Source organism: Chelonia mydas, chromosome 6 (genome assembly GCF_015237465.2).
Source record: "Chelonia mydas isolate rCheMyd1 chromosome 6, rCheMyd1.pri.v2, whole genome shotgun sequence".
Taxonomy (NCBI): Eukaryota; Metazoa; Chordata; order Testudines; family Cheloniidae; genus Chelonia; species Chelonia mydas.
The window spans coordinates 111,261,569-111,281,726 of record NC_051246.2 but is presented as its reverse complement, the minus strand read 5'-3'; the positions used below and the strand labels follow the sequence as shown (position 1 = coordinate 111,281,726).

At 41.6% G+C, this 20,158-nt stretch overlaps 1 protein-coding gene across 1 annotated transcript in view; it reads right to left on the bottom strand.

Moving 5' to 3' along the window:
- The window catches only part of LOC102945558 (cytoplasmic dynein 1 heavy chain 1), a 69,907-nt gene that overhangs the window by 32,890 nt on the left and 16,859 nt on the right, over window positions 1–20,158 (bottom strand). Inside the window, exons 11-36 of the mRNA XM_037900960.2 lie at window positions 18,668–18,814; window positions 18,344–18,484; window positions 17,935–18,111; window positions 17,695–17,805; window positions 17,488–17,607; window positions 16,927–17,166; window positions 16,133–16,288; window positions 14,521–14,634; window positions 13,403–13,513; window positions 13,113–13,322; window positions 12,388–12,534; window positions 11,906–12,072; window positions 10,895–11,068; window positions 9,873–10,038; window positions 9,597–9,785; window positions 9,305–9,499; window positions 7,358–7,640; window positions 6,774–6,874; window positions 5,783–5,942; window positions 5,160–5,403; window positions 4,764–4,947; window positions 3,873–4,085; window positions 3,423–3,661; window positions 3,127–3,283; window positions 636–863; window positions 152–382 (exon numbers count right to left, since the gene is read on the bottom strand). Of these exons, the coding sequence (XP_037756888.1) occupies window positions 152–382; window positions 636–863; window positions 3,127–3,283; window positions 3,423–3,661; window positions 3,873–4,085; window positions 4,764–4,947; window positions 5,160–5,403; window positions 5,783–5,942; window positions 6,774–6,874; window positions 7,358–7,640; window positions 9,305–9,499; window positions 9,597–9,785; window positions 9,873–10,038; window positions 10,895–11,068; window positions 11,906–12,072; window positions 12,388–12,534; window positions 13,113–13,322; window positions 13,403–13,513; window positions 14,521–14,634; window positions 16,133–16,288; window positions 16,927–17,166; window positions 17,488–17,607; window positions 17,695–17,805; window positions 17,935–18,111; window positions 18,344–18,484; window positions 18,668–18,814 (4,605 nt within the window). The remainder of the gene's footprint in view (window positions 1–151; window positions 383–635; window positions 864–3,126; window positions 3,284–3,422; window positions 3,662–3,872; window positions 4,086–4,763; window positions 4,948–5,159; window positions 5,404–5,782; window positions 5,943–6,773; window positions 6,875–7,357; window positions 7,641–9,304; window positions 9,500–9,596; window positions 9,786–9,872; window positions 10,039–10,894; window positions 11,069–11,905; window positions 12,073–12,387; window positions 12,535–13,112; window positions 13,323–13,402; window positions 13,514–14,520; window positions 14,635–16,132; window positions 16,289–16,926; window positions 17,167–17,487; window positions 17,608–17,694; window positions 17,806–17,934; window positions 18,112–18,343; window positions 18,485–18,667; window positions 18,815–20,158) is intronic.

Sequence of the window (20,158 nt, the reverse complement as noted above, 5' to 3'; positions counted from 1 at the left end):
ACAAGAGAAAGATTAGTCCACACAAATGCAAAAAAAGTATTACTTGTGTTTGAAGGACAGCTGAAGAAAATACAAGGAGACCATTCAATGAGTCTGGTAACTCTGTTCATCTTTAGGCTTTCAGATCACTTTGCTTAAGTATTTACTTTACCTGGATATAACGCTCCAGTTGCTCTATCTGCATAGGGAAATCGGGATGGTTTGCATTGTACTGGGCTACATTGCGGCAAGCCTGATGCAACATAGAGAACAATGAACCAAGACAGCGCAAGCGAGTGAGGTCCATGATATGCTCTAACTTGAAAGCATGTTCAAGAGCTTTAGTCACAAGTCCATTAGATGTGAAATAGGGCTGCATAATTGTTGCTGCATCTCTTTGAATCTGTTGGTAAAGACATTAGCATTGTTCAAGGAACTTGGTTTGTAGCCTTAAGTCATAACACTAGATTTTAAAGTAAGTTTGTCAATAGCATGGGTTCAAAATGTCATGCGTGTTGTATTCCCTAAAGTTATATTTTGTTAACTCAATCTCTATTTATATTCAGTACAGCCGGTAAGATAAGCTTTCAAGGCACTTCCTACTTTTAGTGGGTCTGGTGTCAGTCCACAGTATTACAATCCATTCCAAGTTATACCTGCAACATTGGAGAAGCTGCTTCTTCACCTTCATCTTCTTTGCCCTTTCGCCTGCGCTGAGCTTCCTCTTCACCTTCATCCAGAGGGATGCTTCGTAGTCTGGCCAAGAAGTTATTGAATATCATGTCAGTGCTTAGAACATCTTCACTGAACCAGACCATTCCGCACCTTGACACTGTGGCCAGAGTAGCATATTTCAGATCCTGTACTTCAAACATGATACGCACCTAGAGAGAAAGTGCAGACATTTAAGAGAAGTTAGATTTTATGTTCTACTGAATCTATTACAGTAACTCCTCACTTAACATTGTCCTACTTAACATTTCGTTGTTAAGCCACTGATCTTGTCAGCAAGTTAAAGAAGTATGGGCTGGATGGATGCACTACAAGGTGGGTAGAAAGTTGGCTAGATTGTCGGGCTCAACGGGTAGTGATCAATGGCTCCATGTCTAGTTGGCAGCCGGTATCTAGCGGAGTGCCCCAAGGGTTGGTCCTGCGGCCGGTTTTGTTCAATATCTTCATTATGATCTGGAGGATGGTGCGGACTGCACCCTCAGCAAGTTTGCGGATGACACTAAACTGAGAGGAGTGGTAGATACACTGGAGGGTAGGGATAGGATACAGAGGGACCTAGACAAATTGGAGGATTGGGCCAAAAGAAATCTGATGAGGTTCAACAAGGACAAGTGCAGAGTCCTGCACTTAGGATGGAAGAAGCCAATGCACCGCTACAGACTAGGGACCGAATGGCTAGGCAGCAGTTCTGCAGAGAAGGACCTAGGGGTAACAGTGGATGAGAAGCTGGATATGAGTCAGTGTGCCCTTGTTGCCAAGAAGGCCAATGGCATTTTGGGGTGTATAAGTAGGGGCACTGCCAGCAGATGGAGGGACGTGATCGTTCCCCTCTGTTCGACATTGGTGAGGCCTCATCTGGAGTACTGTGTCCAGTTTTGGGCCCCACACTACAAGAAGGATGTGGAGAAATTGGAGAGAGTCCAGCGAAAGGCAACAAAAATGATTAGGGGACTGGAACACATGACTTATGAGGAGAGGCTGAGGGAACTGGGATTGTTTAGTCTGCAGAAGAGAAGAATGAGGGGGGATTTGATAGCTGTTTTTAACTACCTGAAAGGTGGATCCAAAGAGGATGGATCTAGACTATTCTCAGTGATAGCAGATGACAGGACAAGGAGTAATGGTCTCAAGTTGCAGTGGGGGAGGTTCAGGTTGGATATTAGGAAAAACTTTCACTAGGAGGGTGGTGAAACACTGGAATGCATTACCTAGGGAGGTGGTGGAATCCCCTTCCTTAGAAGTTTTTAAGGTCAGCCTTGACAAAGCCCTAGCTAGGATGATTTAGTTGGGATTGGTCCTGCTCTGGGCAGGGGGTTGGACTAGATGGCCTCCAGAGGTCCCTTCCAACTCTACTATTCTATGATTCTATGATCTGTTAGAGAACATGCTTGCTTAAAGTTGCGCAATGCTCTCTTATAATGTTGTTTGGCAGCTGCCTGCTTTGTCCACTGCTTGCAGAAAGAGCAGCCCATTGGGCCTAGCTGATGGGGGACAGGAACCAGGTTGGACCAGCGCCCCCCCCGCCCCCCCCCAGCTCCCCAAAGTTGTCTGTCAGTCACACACACATGCATCCCTTTGGAAAGTGGAAGGAGTGGTGTGCTCCAGTGGAATAGCATGAGTTCATCACGTTCAGTTCCCACAGGGAATGTTTGCAGCCTCTGCCACGTTGTGTCTCCTCCCTCCGTTCATGCTGCCTTGTAGAGTGTGAGGCTACATTAACAACATATTAACCCTTGAGAGCTCAGCCAAGTGCTAGTTCATCAATTAGCAGGAAGGCATTCCCTGGGAAATATGCCATCCTCTGACTTCACCACCTCAACCAAGCTTCACAATATACAGTATACAACTGTTTGTTTAAAAAATGTGTGTGTATTCCACACACACCTATACGAGTCTGCTCTGGTGGAAAAAAGTTTCCCTGGAACCTAGCCCTCATCTCCTACCCCCATTTACATTAATTCTTATGGGGAAACTGGACTAGCTTAACATCACTTCGCTTAAAGTAGCATTTTTCAGGAATATAACTTACAATGTTAAACGAGGAGCTACTGTAAAAGCTCAGTTAACATGCTTCTCTAAACTCCTAAGAAGCCAATAGGTGGTATAAAAATTAAGTTTTGTCTTAACACCTAATTAGACATTCAGGCATGATCTAGTATTCCCTAGTCTGATAGGGTCAAGTTAAACCTGATATGACAAACTCCATAACCACACAAGGGTTTTTAAACAATTGAACCAGACCATTGCATAAGATCACTTTTGCTCTGATGCAATATTAACTTTACTCTGTGCCCACAGTTTGTGTGATGAGAGCCTGTTCATGTCAGCTAACAAAAGCAGCAGAGCTATCAAATTTTCAGTAGATTAAACTATTTAGAAATGCTAAAATGTTTGTAAAAACAAAAAGAACTTTACATTTGGTGGAAGGCTGAGACGTTCTCCATTGGGCAGAGTCAGCAGTTTGTTGTCATCCAGCACGGAGTTTAAGTTCTCCACCCATTCAGGATCCACATCCCCATCAAAGATGATCCACTGTCGTTTTTGCAATTCACCTCTCACATTGTCTATGATCCTAAATTCAGGAAAGCATTTAGTGTAGGTTAAAAAACAGTAATATTCCCTTTCCTCAATCCTCCATGGCAATGACAACATCCAAGGATCTCTCTAATAGCCACTTCTTAACTTATATGCTATTAATGTTTAAGACTCACTTTCTCAGGACATGTGTAAACAATCCATCTGTCCATTCTCTGGTATTTGGATCCAAAGTACCATAGAGGTGATCTTTGCTGATTGCTTTTGGATCAATGATGTGAGCTACACCTTCTACACCCTCTAGCCGCTCCAGAGCTTTTAGCAGCACTCTCCAAGCCATGCTCTTTCCACTTCCAGAAGGACCCACCATCATCAACCCATGATTGATCTGGGTAATTTGATAGAGCTGAAGAACCTGTGACAGAACAGATTGATCTGTCATTTAATACTTCCATTTATTAAGATTCAACATAATAATCCGGAATCACTTAAAGTTGAAATTTATTTTAGGTATTCTGTCTATTTGGGGAGCAGTTATATTTGATTTCTGTATCACGGAATATGGAAAGTGCTACATGTACTTTTGTCAACTCCACATCGTAAGATTTACAACTATCACAATGTACCTTTTCAACCCACATGCCACCAACGTCTTCTCCATCACCATATGTAAGGTACATTTCCTGACACACTTTCTTAAGCTCCTCTCGCAGGGCTGTCATTTCTCCACGGTGATACTGTACTCCAGGGAATACATCAGACAAGAGACTGAACAGCAATGGGATGTCTTCTGCAACAAGTTTGGGTACCATTGTTTCACACACACTCTGGATCAAAATCTACATGGAAAATGTCATGCTTTGATTAGACAATACAAGGCAAGCAATGAATATCTGCATTAGTCACATTGCTGGAAATATTTCAAACAGGTCATAGTGAATACTCAGACTGCAGAGTATCTTGACATTTGCTAGGTTTGCATTTGGCATTCTTATTCCCTGCAAAACTTATTTGATGTTGAGTTTTGTATTTGTGCAAGACCATTTATAACAGTGCATTATGAACTTGAAGTGATGCTATACAGGGAATACTTAAGCTATCACCTAATACAGTTGCCTTATAGTTGAGGAGTGACAGCTGTACTTGCCTACATAACATTTATCTGAAAGTGATGTGAACGGCAGAGTTCATTCAGAATGTCTACTCCACTTGGAATAATGTCAGGACAACACTCGTTTTATTGGAAAGTTTGTAATGATCACAAGCCATCAGGTGCTTCTGTTTTATTGTAAGAAAGACACTTCCAACAACTCAAGCACTGATCAAAACTCAAAACTGAAACCACCACTCCTGTAGCCTGAAGTACCGTGACTTGAAGTAAACTTGTGAACTTAAACAGATTATGTTTATGCTAGATACAGCAGGTGCTTTACTGTAAGTGCTCATATACATGAGTATCTACTGTAACCACCCCTTTGCTATGAATCAATATAAAAAAAAATCTGTATATGTTTTACCTCTTGTTCAGGTAGGTTCTCAGCAATTTCCCCTTCATCAACAACTTCACCACGCTCTTCCTTCTCCCGCTTTATCTTCTGAATCCTCTCCCTCTTCACATTTCCTGCACTAATCAGTACACTCTTCAAAGCTCTTAAGCCAAAGTCATAATGACTTTGAGAGGAAAGCTGCTCATCACAGAGTCTAAAGATAAAAGACATCAGAGTCAGTTTTAGACATACTAAGATCACAAAACTAATGTTGAATCGTAAAGTGTCAAGCATGCTTACTGTTCTATGTTCTTGCTATGGTAGTTTCAAAACTACCTACAGAGCCATTTTAAGTTCCAGATTTAAGTACACAAAAGTGATCTTTTAATGGTCTGGGCCAGACTTGTTTAAGGGACTATTACTTACTTGAAGAATGGGACAATTTTATTGGCAAGCACTTCAGCAGTACGGAAACCCTGGGAGTACAACATGACCTGGGCAATCAGCTGGCGGTCTGGCTTTGTCATTGCCAAGCTACGGAACAGCTTCTTCAAGTTGTCTGGAAGATTTGATCTACCCGCATAACCAGGATTCATGGTGATGAAGATAGCCATGTCTGGGCTCACTTTAACTTGTTTATTCAGCAGTTCACAAGTAATAGGTGCGGAAGCTAAACACAGTTCACACAAAAAGTATTTTTGTTACATTTGATTTTGTCTCAGTCAAATTAGCTACCAACTACAGAAGTTGAAACTTCACTTTTAGTACCCTGTATCGTTTTGTTTATGGTACAACTAGTCAAACATTTTTTCTACCACAACACTAAAGTAACACAATGTTGAAAGTGACTGCATATCTGTTGAAAGCTACTTCCTTTAATTGTTTAAATGTTTAAATTATATTTTCAAATTTAACAAAAAACAAAAACCAAAACCCTGGCCAATGTGGTAGTAAGGAGATTTCTCAAAAAGGACCTATTTCAGACATGCAAGTGAGGGCATTCTTTTAACAGCTATACAAAACCATTAGCAATGGAAAAAATTGCATACCCTTGTCATAGTTTGGATTGCAATGTTCTCGCAAGGCTTCCTGGATGCACTGAACCTGCTGAGAAACAGCAGAAAGCATACGCTCCTCAAGTCTGTTGAACTCATCAAAGCAGCCCCATGCGCCCACTTGGCAGAGCCCCACAAAGATGCGTCCCATTGCCTGTAGGCAGAGAAAAAGAGAAGATAAGCTTTATGTACACACACGTTACCTTGGTTATTCTTCCCTGTACACAGTGGAACTGGTGTAGACTGGACAGGATTGTGGTTACATATATTAACCCGTGTGTGTGTGCGTGCGTGTGGGGGGGGGCGGGCTGAGACTCTTTATGCTTTCAACAGAAACAACTTCTCTATCCCCCACTCCACTCTTCTCTACCCACTCACACCACTCTTGCTTCTCAGAGGTTTTAGTTTTTGAATGCCAACTTCCATATTCTAGAATGTACAAGGCACTACTAAGCAACTTCCACTCCTCTTTAGAGAAGTCTGATACTTATTAATACTAAAATCTCTGCAAGCACACTCCTAAACCTGCAGCAGAATTTAAAAGTAGTTCCGATGTTGCAATAGATCAGGCAGTCCATTGACATACGGAGTATGTGCAGCAACATATCCATTAGGAGTGAGCCAGTCACACCTACTTGGTTTCCACTAAAGTAGGTCTACTGCAGTTGGTCACACAATGTGACTGGGGGATGGTAATGGAAGACTGTAGTCTGAAAAAATTTGAAGTTACCTTCCTAAAGCTTGCAGTTCAGATCTTCTCTTGCTAAATTACTATCTAAAAACAGAGCAGGCAGCTTCTAACCCAATTCTGCTTTAGGTGGTAGTGAGGTCCAATGAAGCACAGTTCAGTAACCAGAATCTATTTTACCAGATACAGGAACAAGCTTTCAAACACGTTTTGAAATCTACAAGCTTAAATGGCATATTTATGAGATCTTAAACTTAAAATGAAGAATGTTCTCATATTAAATTAAAAATACTATACCTGAAAGTCAAATGTTTCATCACAGTTGAAAACCAGAACAAAGCGGCCAAGCTGGTGCCCAAGGGCCTTTACAGATTCTGTTTTACCAGTACCAGCAGGACCTATTTTTAGAATGCGATAAAAACATTAGTCTCTTCCTAGGCACTAAACTGACAATATTAACATCTGGATCTATGAGCTGGGCTACAGTACCATGGTAAGTCAGACCAAGTTATGCTACTTGAATAATGTAACTGAAGTCGACATAGTTTAGGTCGACTTACCGCAGTGTCTACACCGTGCTGTGTAGACAGGAGATGTACTCCTAGACTTCCCTTACTCTTCTCAGGGAGGTGGAGTAAACAAATAAGTAGGAGAGCACTCTCCCATTGATTTAGCATGTCTTCAACAGACCTGTTAAATTAACACCTGCTGCATCAATTACAGCAGTGCAGATCTACCAGTAAGTACAGACATGGCCTAAGTGTCGCTCATTTTTCAAAACTGGAGTCTCAACTATGGAAGTTACTTTATTAATTTTATAGCTGATGAACATCAATCTTTACATTTAACAGAAGACACATATGGAATAAGTACAAACTTACCAAACGGTGAGCCTCCAAGTCTTGCCTCCAAGGCTTGCGTCATTGTCAGGTAACAGCGGTCAGTAAGAGGAGTCTGAACTAGTTTATCCTGAACACCAAGATACTCAAAGCCGTAGTTGAATTTGGCATTTGCCATCTGAATGGACAGCTGCTGCAACACATCTGTCTGTTTTGGGTCAAAGTAGAATCGCATCTGGCTGAGCCACTCAAAGGATTTGGAGTTGTCAATCTTGCTTTTGATCAGTGATCTTGTAACATCTCTTTGGTGCACTAACTCTGTAATCTGGAGAACAAGCATCTCATTAGCAACCACAATGAAAAAAGACCATGTACTCTAATGAAACTAACAATTTTACTGCATCTCAGTGCACCTCAGTTTATGAAAAGCCATTGCTTGGTGCTAGACGGCATGATCCAATATCCATCCCCTAGCTTGCAGAAAGGAGGAGCTAGTAAAAAAAGTCTGTTGCTACAGGATCCCCCTCAGTCAAGCTTCAGGCCAAGGCATGGTTCTGTCCTTAAGCACAGAAAGGAAGCCTATCCATACTCATCCTGCTAGACTTCGCTGGCACCACATACCGTTAGTCATCAGATATTCTTCTCTGCCTCCAATGATGAATGAGAGTGCCCTTAAACCAGCTCACATTTTCCTCTAAGAAACCCCAAGTGCTGTAGAGGGACAGTGTTTCTACATCCCTCCCCACCATACCCCCAAGAGCCCTCACCTCTGAAGTCCCACAAGTTTTAATCCTCTGCACAAGTCTATATAAAGACATCAAGAGAACTGGTAAGACACTGTGGGCTGAAATCCCAGCAGGTACAGACCAACACGGAGCTCTACATCTCCATTTCCAGCTTTCAGTAGCTAGAATCAGCTGAATGAAGCGCATCTGATTAGAGCTAAACCCAGCCAAGACTGAGATGACTGTAGATAAAGAGAAATGTTTCCAAGAACTTGCTTCCCCCAAGACTAAACTATGGAGGGCACCTTCCCCTCAGACTAGATTATCACGAGCCTTCAATCCTTTTGGATGCCCAAGGCACAATAATGTCAACTTTCATCTGCAAGAGGCCAGAAATTGGCACTTCATTGTATCAGCACAGACTTGGACATGGTAAGGCTGAAGGTCCATAGATTTGATTACTGCAAGTCATGGCTAGCAGTGAAGCCACACCCCAAGTGAAAGCTCCAACTTGCCAAGAAACTAGAGTGCTGTGTTTTGTACAGCACAGACTGCCACAAACACCATTCTGTGGCTATGCACTCTACACTTGTTCCCCAACTGGAAGTTTCGTTCAAGGTTTATTTTACGGGAGCCTTTCAACAACAGGACAGATTGTCAGTTGCACTCGTCTGGTGGAAAGTAGAGCTTCTTAGGAGGAGCTGGAGTTATGCTATGAATTCAGTGGGCAAGAAGTGATGACTTAAGACTTTCGTAGCTAAACGCAAAAACCCTTCAGTTTAGCTCTTCTTTCTTCAGAAAGTTCTTCACATGACTATGACAGCCCCTCACACAAACACAGAAGTTTTAAATTAAACTATTTCTCATGTAAAATGGTTTCTATTTTTAAACAGCTGAAGGAGCTCAGACACTATGGTTACGGGAGCCATGTACATACATAGATGATAAAAGTTAATATAAACTCTAGATTTATAAATCTTATCTACTCTCAGAATAGGAGATTGGGTGGTATATTCCAAGAGTTTTCTATTCACTAAATAGTTCTTCAGAATCTTGTGCTACATGGACATTTAAGTTTATAGACGTTATTTCAAGTCAGGTATATGTAATATCTACAGAAACAGATGTTCCTCAAGAAATCTTGATGGAAACATTTTAGGTTTTCCCTAGATGTCACTTTCATGATTTGAAGATGGACAGATTGTGTTCAAATTTTGTAAGAGACCGAATGACTACTGAGGATGGGGAGGAGAGTATTACTTACCAAGTGTTCCAATTTCCTTCTGCGGAGAGGTGGCTGTTCCATCAACACAGAGTCTGCTAACACATTCAGCGTGACCTCAACATTAGTCAGCACAGAGTGCAGAGGACTGCTGTCCTCTCCACCACCCATTCCATTCAGAGCAGATTCCACATTCTCTGACCATGCAATTTGCGCTGACAGGACAACAAGCTGGGCCTGAACATTTAAAATACAGTTAGCAAAAATTTAAGAGTTGTTCCTCCCACAAAACTATTATACAGTTTGGTTAGACAAACATGAATAAGATGGATACCTGATATTTGTCAATCCAAGAAATATAGAGACCGGGATCAATTGAAGTTGCTTTACCAAAGATTTCTACTTCAGTAACAGACTCGGCAAGCAGCTTTGCAAGTGTGACCCTCATTTCCTTTTCAACAAGTGTGAGCCACTCATTGATCTTAGGATGTTCTGTGATAGAGACAGGTGTTTTGAACAGCACCTGAAACAATTAAAATCAAGTGTCATTTTAGTTTTAATTTAGACCAGGTTTGTAAGTTTGCAAAAACCCCCGAAGACGCAGCTTTACCTCCTCTCCTTCACGTGATGAGATCCCCAGAACAACAGTGTTATCTTCACTCAGGATGATGCTCGAAACTCCAGCAAACATTTTCTTGAAATGTTTCTGCAGCTTAGCTACATTCTTGCTGTTGCCTATGATTTCGAGCAAGTCCTCATCACCAACGAAGTAGAATCTAGTATTAGAGATAAGGTTAAAGCTTTTTAAAACAACTGACCACTGAGGTGAAAGAATATATATATATTTTTTTTAATATACACACACTTAGTTGAAGGCCCAGAATTAATGTATTTACTTGAACCCTCTATAACCCTTATAAAACTGGGGAAATGTCTGCTAGTTTGTGCAATGCTGCGTAATTCCTTTCCTCCATACTTCTGTTAGATCATAGTAAAAATACATCAGGGCTTGTTCTCTGCACTATTTTTAGTCTATCTAGAGTTTTCTTCCCACTTTAACACCTCATTAGCAGATAAATGCCAAGTATTGAAAGATTATGAGACAGCAAAGCTCCCACTCTGAACACATGCTTGACATGGAGGTTATGTTTAGATCTACAATCCAAGGACCTCACACACTACTGAGAATTGAAAAGAATGCAACATGATTCGAATATAGAATGATACAAGTTCTTAAGCTTTGGTATTTGGTTAGATTCTTAAGGGTTCATTAAGCTTAAATGAAAACAAAACTAATTTGAGAATTTCATTATTCAGTACCAGGTGAAACAGCCTATTAAGCAATATTTATATTCAAATTAAGCCATTTAAGTTACTAATCACAAGTGACCCACACAAAGAAAATGAAGTTTATCACTTCCCAGGAAATGGGACCATAAAATGGCTAAATTGTTCAACCTTTATTTATTTTTTATGATTCCAAAGCATTCATGTTTTGATATCTTCGTATACACCAGAAGGTTGCTAGCAGAACACAATAAAAGGAAGTACTTAGGCACTACCATGCAACCAAACACAATTCCTATTAGAGTTTATTCCAGCACAATTGGTTGAGGAGATGAAATTCCCTACCGAGGAAAGGAGGATCTCTCCCTCTCCAGGTATTCTCCCAATGCTTTCTGGATCTTTCCAAGCAAGTCTGCTAATCTCTCCAGTGACCTTTGTACACCTTGGATGTTAAGAACATCCATCACAAGGGGAGATTTGGATACCTTTTTCATAAGTGCCAGAAACTCAGTACTGATGCTGTAAGTGAGAGTGAGAAAAATATTAAGCATACTTTAAACGAAGGATACAATAGTACAAGTTCAGTTACTGAGCGTAAAAAAGGGTGATATCTATTAATTTTATTAATATTGCGTGAAAGTTATGGGGTGGCTGGCTTTATGCTACATTAAAGATTAATTCTAGATGGAGCACTCCACACAGTACCCAAGAACCAGACAATGACTAACTCAATTGCTGGCGCTCAAATGCGCCATACAGTAAATTCACCACTGAAGTCTACCTCTGACTCTGGCGTGGTGCATATGTCTGTCCTGGACCTGGTCAAAGACTCTGAAACGGATAAGAGACTGCTTGTTAGCTCAGGGTGGGAGACATCAACTGAAGATTGGACATAGGCAGAGACTGCAAGGGTGAAATCTACCTGCCTAGCCCAATGCTAGATGATAGGTGGGACAAGAGGGGCTACCTAAATTTGCAAGGAAAGTCAAAAGGTCGAGGTCATAGGTTTACAGCTCTTTTATTGTTTTAACCCTTTTCTTATGTGCAAAAGAAAACTGTCTATATGAACAAGCTGTTCTGTCACTGCACTCATACCGGTCATAGGCTTCCAAAGTCTGCAGCAGGGGCCAAAACCCAGATAGACCTGTTGAGAACACAGTTGGTGAACAGGACTATTTTGCTCTGGGTCACTAGAACAAAAAAAGTGGGGGCAAATCACAGGATTCACTGAGAGAAGTGCAGACCTATCACTTGAAAGGGATGCTCATGCAAAGGGCAGGCAGAGGAACAAAGTCAATGGTGCAGCTTGCCCTGAACTGTAACTCAGAATTTCACACAAATCCAAAGTAAGTATACCTTTGGAACCTCTGGGTTTCAACAGGCAATAAGTGCTTAATATCAGCACTACCAGTAAAGATACCCTCCAGGTAGACCCATCGCCTTTGGACATCTATCCAGACATCAAAGAGTGCCATGATGCGATTCAATTTGTCTTCCCAGCTAAGGGCATCTTCTTCAAACACCTAAATGTTACAAAAACCATTAACATTCAGTTTACCTTAAAAAAAAAAAAACCCCACACTGCAGCTACTAGTCAGTATGATTTTAAGAAGTTGGACAAGTAACACTAATCAAGCTAGTTTAAGAACTGAATTGGAAATAATTTTGTAAGTTTGGTTAAAGCTATAAAAAGGTATAATCCACTTATACACCTAGCAATTTGCCAAACTTGGCACACAAGGTGCCAGCTGAACAAATGTACACTAGGAAAAGAATACGAAAACAAGGAGGGAGACAAAGATAATTGAAAAGAAAAATAAAGTAATTTTACATTATACCTTGTAGTACGGTGATAACTTCATGGCAGACACACTGTTAATGTGCTCCTTGACCTTATTGAAGAGATCATCCCAACCACGAATCAAACGACATTTGTTCTGATAGTTAACCAAATCCAGTTCATAAGTGTTCCACACTTCTCTTATCTTTAAGAAAAAAAGAAGTCAGATTATGAACTCCTGATAGTAATTTTAATTCTATTACATTTATTTCATTCTGTAGTGTAGAAATGTAGCTACATGAGCTTGATTCTTATCTTTTTACAGAGCACATGAATCTGCAGGCCTTGGATTGCTGAGAATCATATGGTGGGAGATTTCATAATTATGTCTTGTGGGTCAGAGTTAAAGGTATTGCAACTCATAACATGAAATTACAGAAGGAAGTTTCCAGTCTTCTACTTCGAAGTTTTATAATAGTAACGTACTAGCTATATATTTTACTTGACTTATCTTTAAGTTTAAGTTACAGTACCTTCAGTAAACTTCCAAAGCTTTTAATAAAACCCCTAAACCTATGGGGTTTCATGTTGTGTCAGTTTGTGTGTTTAAAATTTACTCAGTTACTGAGAACTAACAATATATAGTGAAGATCTAAAGCATTTCACTTTCACCATCCTGGGTATCTAAAATCCAACGTGTTACATAGCTGTCAGCAAATTAACTTACACCTCTAAAACCTCTCCTGCACAACAGGTCTAGTATATATAATGATAGATACTAGCCTGTTTCAAGAACTCTTCCAAAGCCATCTCTCCCTGAGCCACAAGAAGTACATCTTTGACAATTGCTTCATTCTTCTGCAAGTCAACATCCCAGATCTGTCCCAGGGTTAGTTCAGAGACAACCCAGTTAACGTGAAGCCTCTTCATCAGCTGCTTCCAGTGACGATCTTTAAGAGCCTCAGATTTCAGTTCAATCACCAGCATGTTTATCTAGAACGCGAGACAGCACATATTAAGTTAATGGATGCACTTACCCTTGATAACTAATTAAAAAATTATGTACAGCTTACCTTCATGTAACCCTTCAGAAGTCTCTGAACATATTCATAGGAGGCATACTGCCGCAAACGAGCAGGGAAGTTTTTCAACTGATTCAGTAAGCCGTCCAAATTTTGTCGAAGCTGTCAATACAGAAGCCATGAAAGAATTCATCTACCAGCAACATTATGATAAACACAATCACTCTAGTAAACTGGATATCAGTTTTCCGTTTTACTTACAGTTATCCGTTTTACTTACAGTTTGTCATCTTAACACTTTTATTCAACCGTTCTTTAAGAATGGGAGAATCACCCTTACATAATATTGATCATACTTTCCTATGATGCATATATTTAATTTTGCTAATACTAAATATAGCTGTATACAAGGCAGGCAAACCATATACTAGATGAATGAAAACATTCAATTGTCCCTCAAAACCTCATCATTCCAACAGATTCTCCATGCTTTTGTTAATATATTCCACCTCAGCAGATTATGTGGAGTCAACAGTACTGCTTTAAGATTAATTCACGACTGTTGGCGCAATACTAGTTTTGTCTATCCCTTGATCATTGGAGTAGCACAGCATCAAGTAATTTTATACTAGATCACAGTGGTCATGAAATTGTGACATTCTTCCTTGCAGATAAGAGGTAGAAGCCTCGTTTCAGGTTTATGTATCCAAGAAGCATCAGCTGGGCAATAGCTTTTCATCAGTGAAGCTGGACAAGTGTTTGAGAAAAGTGCTAATTTAGATCAACTTAATTTCAAGAAACAGAGCATCAGTTCTTGTCCCCTGAAGACGTAGCCTATAATTAAATATATTTAAGGTTGTGCAGTTTCTGCAATCCTGACAATTTTTCAAGTTTTGTTTTGTAAGCCTTACCCTGTTGAAGCTTCAGTTAAGAGGAAAAGTTATTTCTGCCGTGCAGTGCTGCAAGTTAGATTAAGATAGAGGCTGCATTCTCAGTTATGAATTCTATTTTTCATATGCCAAAAAGACCCAGGTACATAAGCACCATGCCATATATTCTGGCTCATTTTCAAGTTGTTAGAGCATTTAAATGTATTTTTACCTTGAAGGCCAAAAGGCGAATAGTATAGTTGTAGTTAAGCTTTCTATATACTGAATAAAAAAAGGTACCTTGCGAGGCTGTACTGAAACCCATGGCTGTTCCTTCATCTGATCAATCTGGTCCCAGACCTTGGAAAGCTCAGACCAAACTCCTTTGAGGTCTTGTAACTCTTCTAAAGCTACCTACAGTACAAAGGGATACATCAAACTTTGGTCAGTTATATAGAAAAAGATGGTAAATATCTGTCCTAAGTTAGACAGAACTTCTTAAACAAATCATTGGGATAGAAACTTGGTCAGGGTACAGGTAATTGGACAGAGACTTGACCCTAGCTTGCCTAGCACATCTCTGGTGGCCCAAAAGGAGTTACTATATGTTGGCTGCTCAATAGCTTAAGTTAGGACTTGTCTACATAGCAAGTTACTGCACAGCACGCAAGAGTGATCGCCTACAGTATATCAAACTTGCCTTGCAGTAACATCTCATGTGGATGCTGCTACAGTGCAGTGCAGGTCCTGAAGTATGGACTAGCATAATATGACTTAGAACAGCATTTCTCAAACTGGGGGCTGTGGACCCTGGGGGTCCCCAAGTGTCCATGGGCCCCACTGATCAACTCAACTTCTCCCCATCCCTCCAGGCACCTGCACGCGGGGGAACAGCATTATTCCCTGGAGGCTACTGAAGCTAAACTGGGGAGATTTTAGGCACTAAGAGTCTGGAGGCACAGCGGGGCTAAGGCAGACTCTCTGCCTCCCCTGGCTCCGTGCCGCTCCCCGCGGCCCCGGAGGGGGGGGCGTTGGGGAGTAGAAGAGGAAGAGGGGGGTCTCCATGTGTTGCGTCGGCCCTGAGCACCGACTCTGAAGCTCCCATTTGCCAGGAACTGCTGCCTATGGGAGCTGAGGGGATGGTGCCTGCAGGTAGGGGCCGCGCATAGAAACCCCCTGGCCCTCCTGCCTAGGAGCTGCTAAAAGAGAGATATGCTGATTGCTTTTGGGAGCCACACGAGGTAAGCACCACCTAGACAGAACCTGCACCCCTCAGCCCCTCCTGCACCCCAACCTCTTGCCCCAGCCCAGAACCTGCACCCACACCCCATCCCAGAGCCCACATCCTGTAACCCCTCCTGCACCCAAACTCCCTCCCAGAGCCTGCACCCCCCCTGCACCCCAACCCTCTGCCCCAGCCTGGTGAAAGTGAGTGAGGGTGGGGGAGAACAAGTGACAGAGGGAAGGGGGAAATGGAGGGGGCAGGGGTGGAGTGGGGGCAGGGCCTGAGCCGGGGGGTTGGCGGTCCCTGAAATTTTTTTCAATCAAAATGGTGGTTCTCGGGTTGCCAAAGTTTGAGAACTGCTGACTTAGAAGCTACTTGTCACGTAGACAAGCCCTTAGTTTAATGGCCAGATTTCTACAGCTTATAAAGCTGCCCTCAAACATCTGTGGTTGCAGTCTTAGTGGAAAAGCCAAGGGCTGAATGGGTATTGAGACTGAGTTACTCACTCCTAAGGCTGGACCATCCCAGTTAAGGTTAGGGCACAGTGACAGGGCAGCATGAAGGGAGAACCATTGACTGCTATGCCTTCTCTATGAATGAATTGAAGGACTTCTGCCTACAGGAAGTCATATTCCAGAACCCATTTACAAGCACCAAATTCATGGATTTTTAAAAAACAGTCTGTACCTGCACACGTTCTTCACTGCCACTGAGTAGTCCTGTATCTGTTAGCTCAAGAGCTTCTTTGGCCTTTGCACATTTCTCACGATCATCTTTCAACCTACCAAATTTCCCTTCATAAATGGTAAGTGCTTGAAGAGCTTCCTCAGGACGCAAGTTTCCCTAGAAAGAACCACATGAAGGACAACATGGCACAGATGTTAAGAGTTAGGGTTTAGCACTTCAAATCTGTGCAGAAACTACACTAATTAACATATAATATAATATAGTATCTATCATTATATATATATTAGCATCAGACACTAAGCCATCTCTTCTGCTTTAAGGAATTTACAGTTTTCCTGGCAGACCTTTAATTCTGGGTATACGAGTTACTGATCCCTTGCCTGGGTAAGCATCTAAAGAATCATCTTGGCAAGAGAGATGTTTTAGCGGACACTAGTAACTTTTACTTTAGGACACAGGCTCAACAAGATTCTTCCTCTCACCAAATGCTCTATGATGTGCACACTCCTTATTGCTAGTTAAATTTGTAAATAATCAAGTTACAACAGAGGTGTTTCTGTTGTAAAATGCAAGTCAGGGAAAGTGCTGGAATTTTAAACCAAGAGCAAAAGCAAGCTACACTTTCTGCCAAGTCACTAGGAAACCACCTAGAGAGGATTCATATTTCTGCATCAAAATCTGTAAAGGTAACAACTATGCCCCCCTGTCTATTTCAGGGTTTACCGAACAACCTGTTTGTTACAGAATGCAAACTTTCTATCGTGAGTTCAGCAAAGAGACCTGAAAAAACTCACTGTCACAGGCTTTGTTTTCTCCCAGTCAGTCAGCAGGTCAGTTGTACGGCTCTCCACTGCTCGATCCTCTTGAACTATCTTCATTTGCAAGTTTGCTACTTGTTGCTGAATGGCAGAATCTTTGCGACGCATTATGTCATTGAAAGCACCCCATTCTCCTTCAATGTTGTCAATGTATAACCAGGAGGAAGGGAACTGGAACCTCTGTTTCTCCAGCAAGCGCTGACCATTGCGGTAAAGCTACAGTCCACACAAACATTGTTAGAAAGTAACCTACTTGAATTTCTAAAGTTCAATTCGAAATTCAGATAGCCAGAAGTCTAAAGAGAAATCAGCAATAAATCAGCCTAAAGAACCCTCAGAAGTATAAAGTAACTCAGTAAGGCTCACTATAGAATCGTGGTTTGAAAGTGTTTATCTAGAAGAGTTACTAGGACAGGAAATTAGAGGCAGGGTTTCTCTTAGCAGGCTTAGACTGGTCATGATCAATTGTCCCCTCCCTGTAGAAAAGCTTTTACGGATTTCCAGAAACAAGATGTTAGTAAGAAAGTGACAACTTACCTCAACTTGTTTCTCAAACTGCTTGATTTTACGTTTCAGGGATTGTACATATGTGATGAAGGTCACTGCATCTGATGTGCTCGCAGTGTCCACAGAATGCTGCTCCAACTCTTGACGGGACTGTTAGAGGGAAAAAACCCAGTATTTTAAAGGTGGATGTAGTCAGTTGATTTTGTAATAAGGAATCATTGTTTGGACTATTCTTACCTTAGAAATTTGTGAATGGAACTCTGTCATGTTCTGACCTAGCATTTGGCCAAATTTACTGAGTACTTCCTTATGCCAAGAGTCATATTTCAAGTTCACCTTAGATTGTACCTGCAATCAAGGAAGTTTACCGAGTATTACTATTAATTATGAAGTCTCGTTTTATCCTCTATAAGCCCATTCTGAAGTTTATTTCTGCAGGTTACTTTTACAAGATGCGTGAAAGTTTCAAGTTCTTACCTTCCCATAGTCTATGATAACAGGTCCAAATTCCTTCCTGGTTTCTGCATTGTCAAAGGTTCCTCTAGCCTTCCTTATCTGAACTAAGAGGGCTTGCCACTTATTTAAATCTTCTCCAAGACGGTTGTATATGTTTTCAGCTTGCATATCCCATAAGCACTGGTACTGCAGCCATACCTATTAATAAGTATGTTAAAAAAAAAAACTCCATGTAACAGTGAATTTTCAGAATGTAGATACTTTCCTTATTTACATAACTGAATTAATGGGGATTATAATAAACAGGTAACAGGAGTTAGCTTTGAACAAACAGGCGTTACCTTTGATTAAAGATATAGAAGAGCTCTTCTAAATCCAACAAATGCGTTATTCTACAATTTCAAACTGAAAATCAGAATTCATATCCTACCTTAACATACTGTTCGACCTCTGTCACAATGCCCATAACAGCCGAATAAGACTCCTCCAGCGCTACAGGACCGTCAGGCATCCGTGTTAAGGCGTTCCGATAGAACTTCTCTTCCTCAGACAACTCATAGTGTACACCCACCTGACAAGACCCACAATTAAATACAAGTTGCATATACCAAGTTCACAATACATGGCCAGTTCTCATTTTCAAAAATTGCTCCTTCATAACCATTAAAGATTACATTATCTGTATACAACTGCAATGAAACAGTTCTAGGTACAGCCATCTTATTAGATTTATAAATACACTTATTATGCTTACCTGGTATCTTTGACTTTGAATTCTGGGTAGCGATAGTATTACCATTTTCCAGGAAAACATTTCTTGATAGAGCTTATATCTGCATTCTTCAATTGGTGGATTCAAATAGATCACCTGGTTCGTTATCCTCAGTTCATGTACAACATTCTACAGGCATAGAAAGACATCACATGCAGTTTCAATTTTGCTAAATAAGAACCTGCTGGGCCAGCTAAAGATAAACACAAAATACATTTTAGACAAAGGCTGCAACCTCTTCTTCTTTGAGTGATAGTCCCTACTGTATTCCACTGCGGGTTAACAACAAGCAGGGTGCGAGGAAGATGATGGAACCATGGAGTGGAGCACTGCCGTGCCAAGCGAGGCATCCGTCGCAGAGTCTTGCGCCAAGGCGTAAAGGGAAAAGAAGGTACATACCGAAGTCCACTTGACCGTCCTACATATGTCCGCAACTGGTACATCGTGAAGCGCAGTTATAGTCGATGCTTGCACTCTCATGGAGTGGGGTGGGGACAATCCCGATAACTGATAGTGTAATGCACCCCAAAACCGACTTAGAAATCTGCTGAATGGAGATCACTTGCCCTTTAATCCTTTCTGCTATCGTGAAAATGTCTAGGGAGACTTCCTGAATCATCTCATCCTCTGAAGGCAGAAAGCCAGGGCGCAGCAGACATTAAGGGAGTGACGGCACAGTTCCCCCACGGAGGCGTGAGGTTTCAGAAAGAAAGCAGGTAAGTGTATGGGTTGGTTGAGATGAAAATGGGATACAACCTTTGTCAGAAACTTGGGGTGCAAGCATAGGGAAACACTGTCCTTATAGAACACAGTAAAGGGGGAGGGGTCCGTCACCATGACCCTCACTTCTCCAACCCAGAAGTAATAGCTCCCAGGAAAGTGACCTTCATGGAGAGGAGAGAGAGGGAGGTGGCGGCCAGAGGTTCAAAGGGCAATTTCGTCAACACTGTGAGGACAAGGTTGAGGTCCCATTGGGGAAGCAATGGATTGAAGGGGAGAATAAGTCCATTGGAGGTCCTTCCAAAATCTGGTAGTCAAGGGTGAGTAAAGAGAGTGCCCCTCCACAGGAGGGTGAAAGGCACGGACAGTGGTTACGTGCACCTTGATGGAATTGAGCGTGAGGCCTGATGTCTTCAGGGAGAGAAGACAGTCCAAAAGAAGACGGATGTCCACATTTTCAGGAGCAAGACCCCTCTTGTTGGGTCCATGAGGTGAAACACTTCCACTTGTCCCTATAGGACTGCATTGTGGACTCTTCTCTGCTATTCAAGAGGATGTCTTGTACTGCTGATTAACATTCCTGCTGTGGTGAAGATATGCATCCAAAAAACAAGCTCGGATGTGAAGAGTCTCTGGATTGGGATGCTCGGTCCTGCAGCAGTGTCATTTGAGGAGTTCCGGAAAAGCTGGCCACTGAAGCAGAGGGATATGCTGACATGTGGAGAAGAAAGGAAACCAGAACTGGCAAGGCCA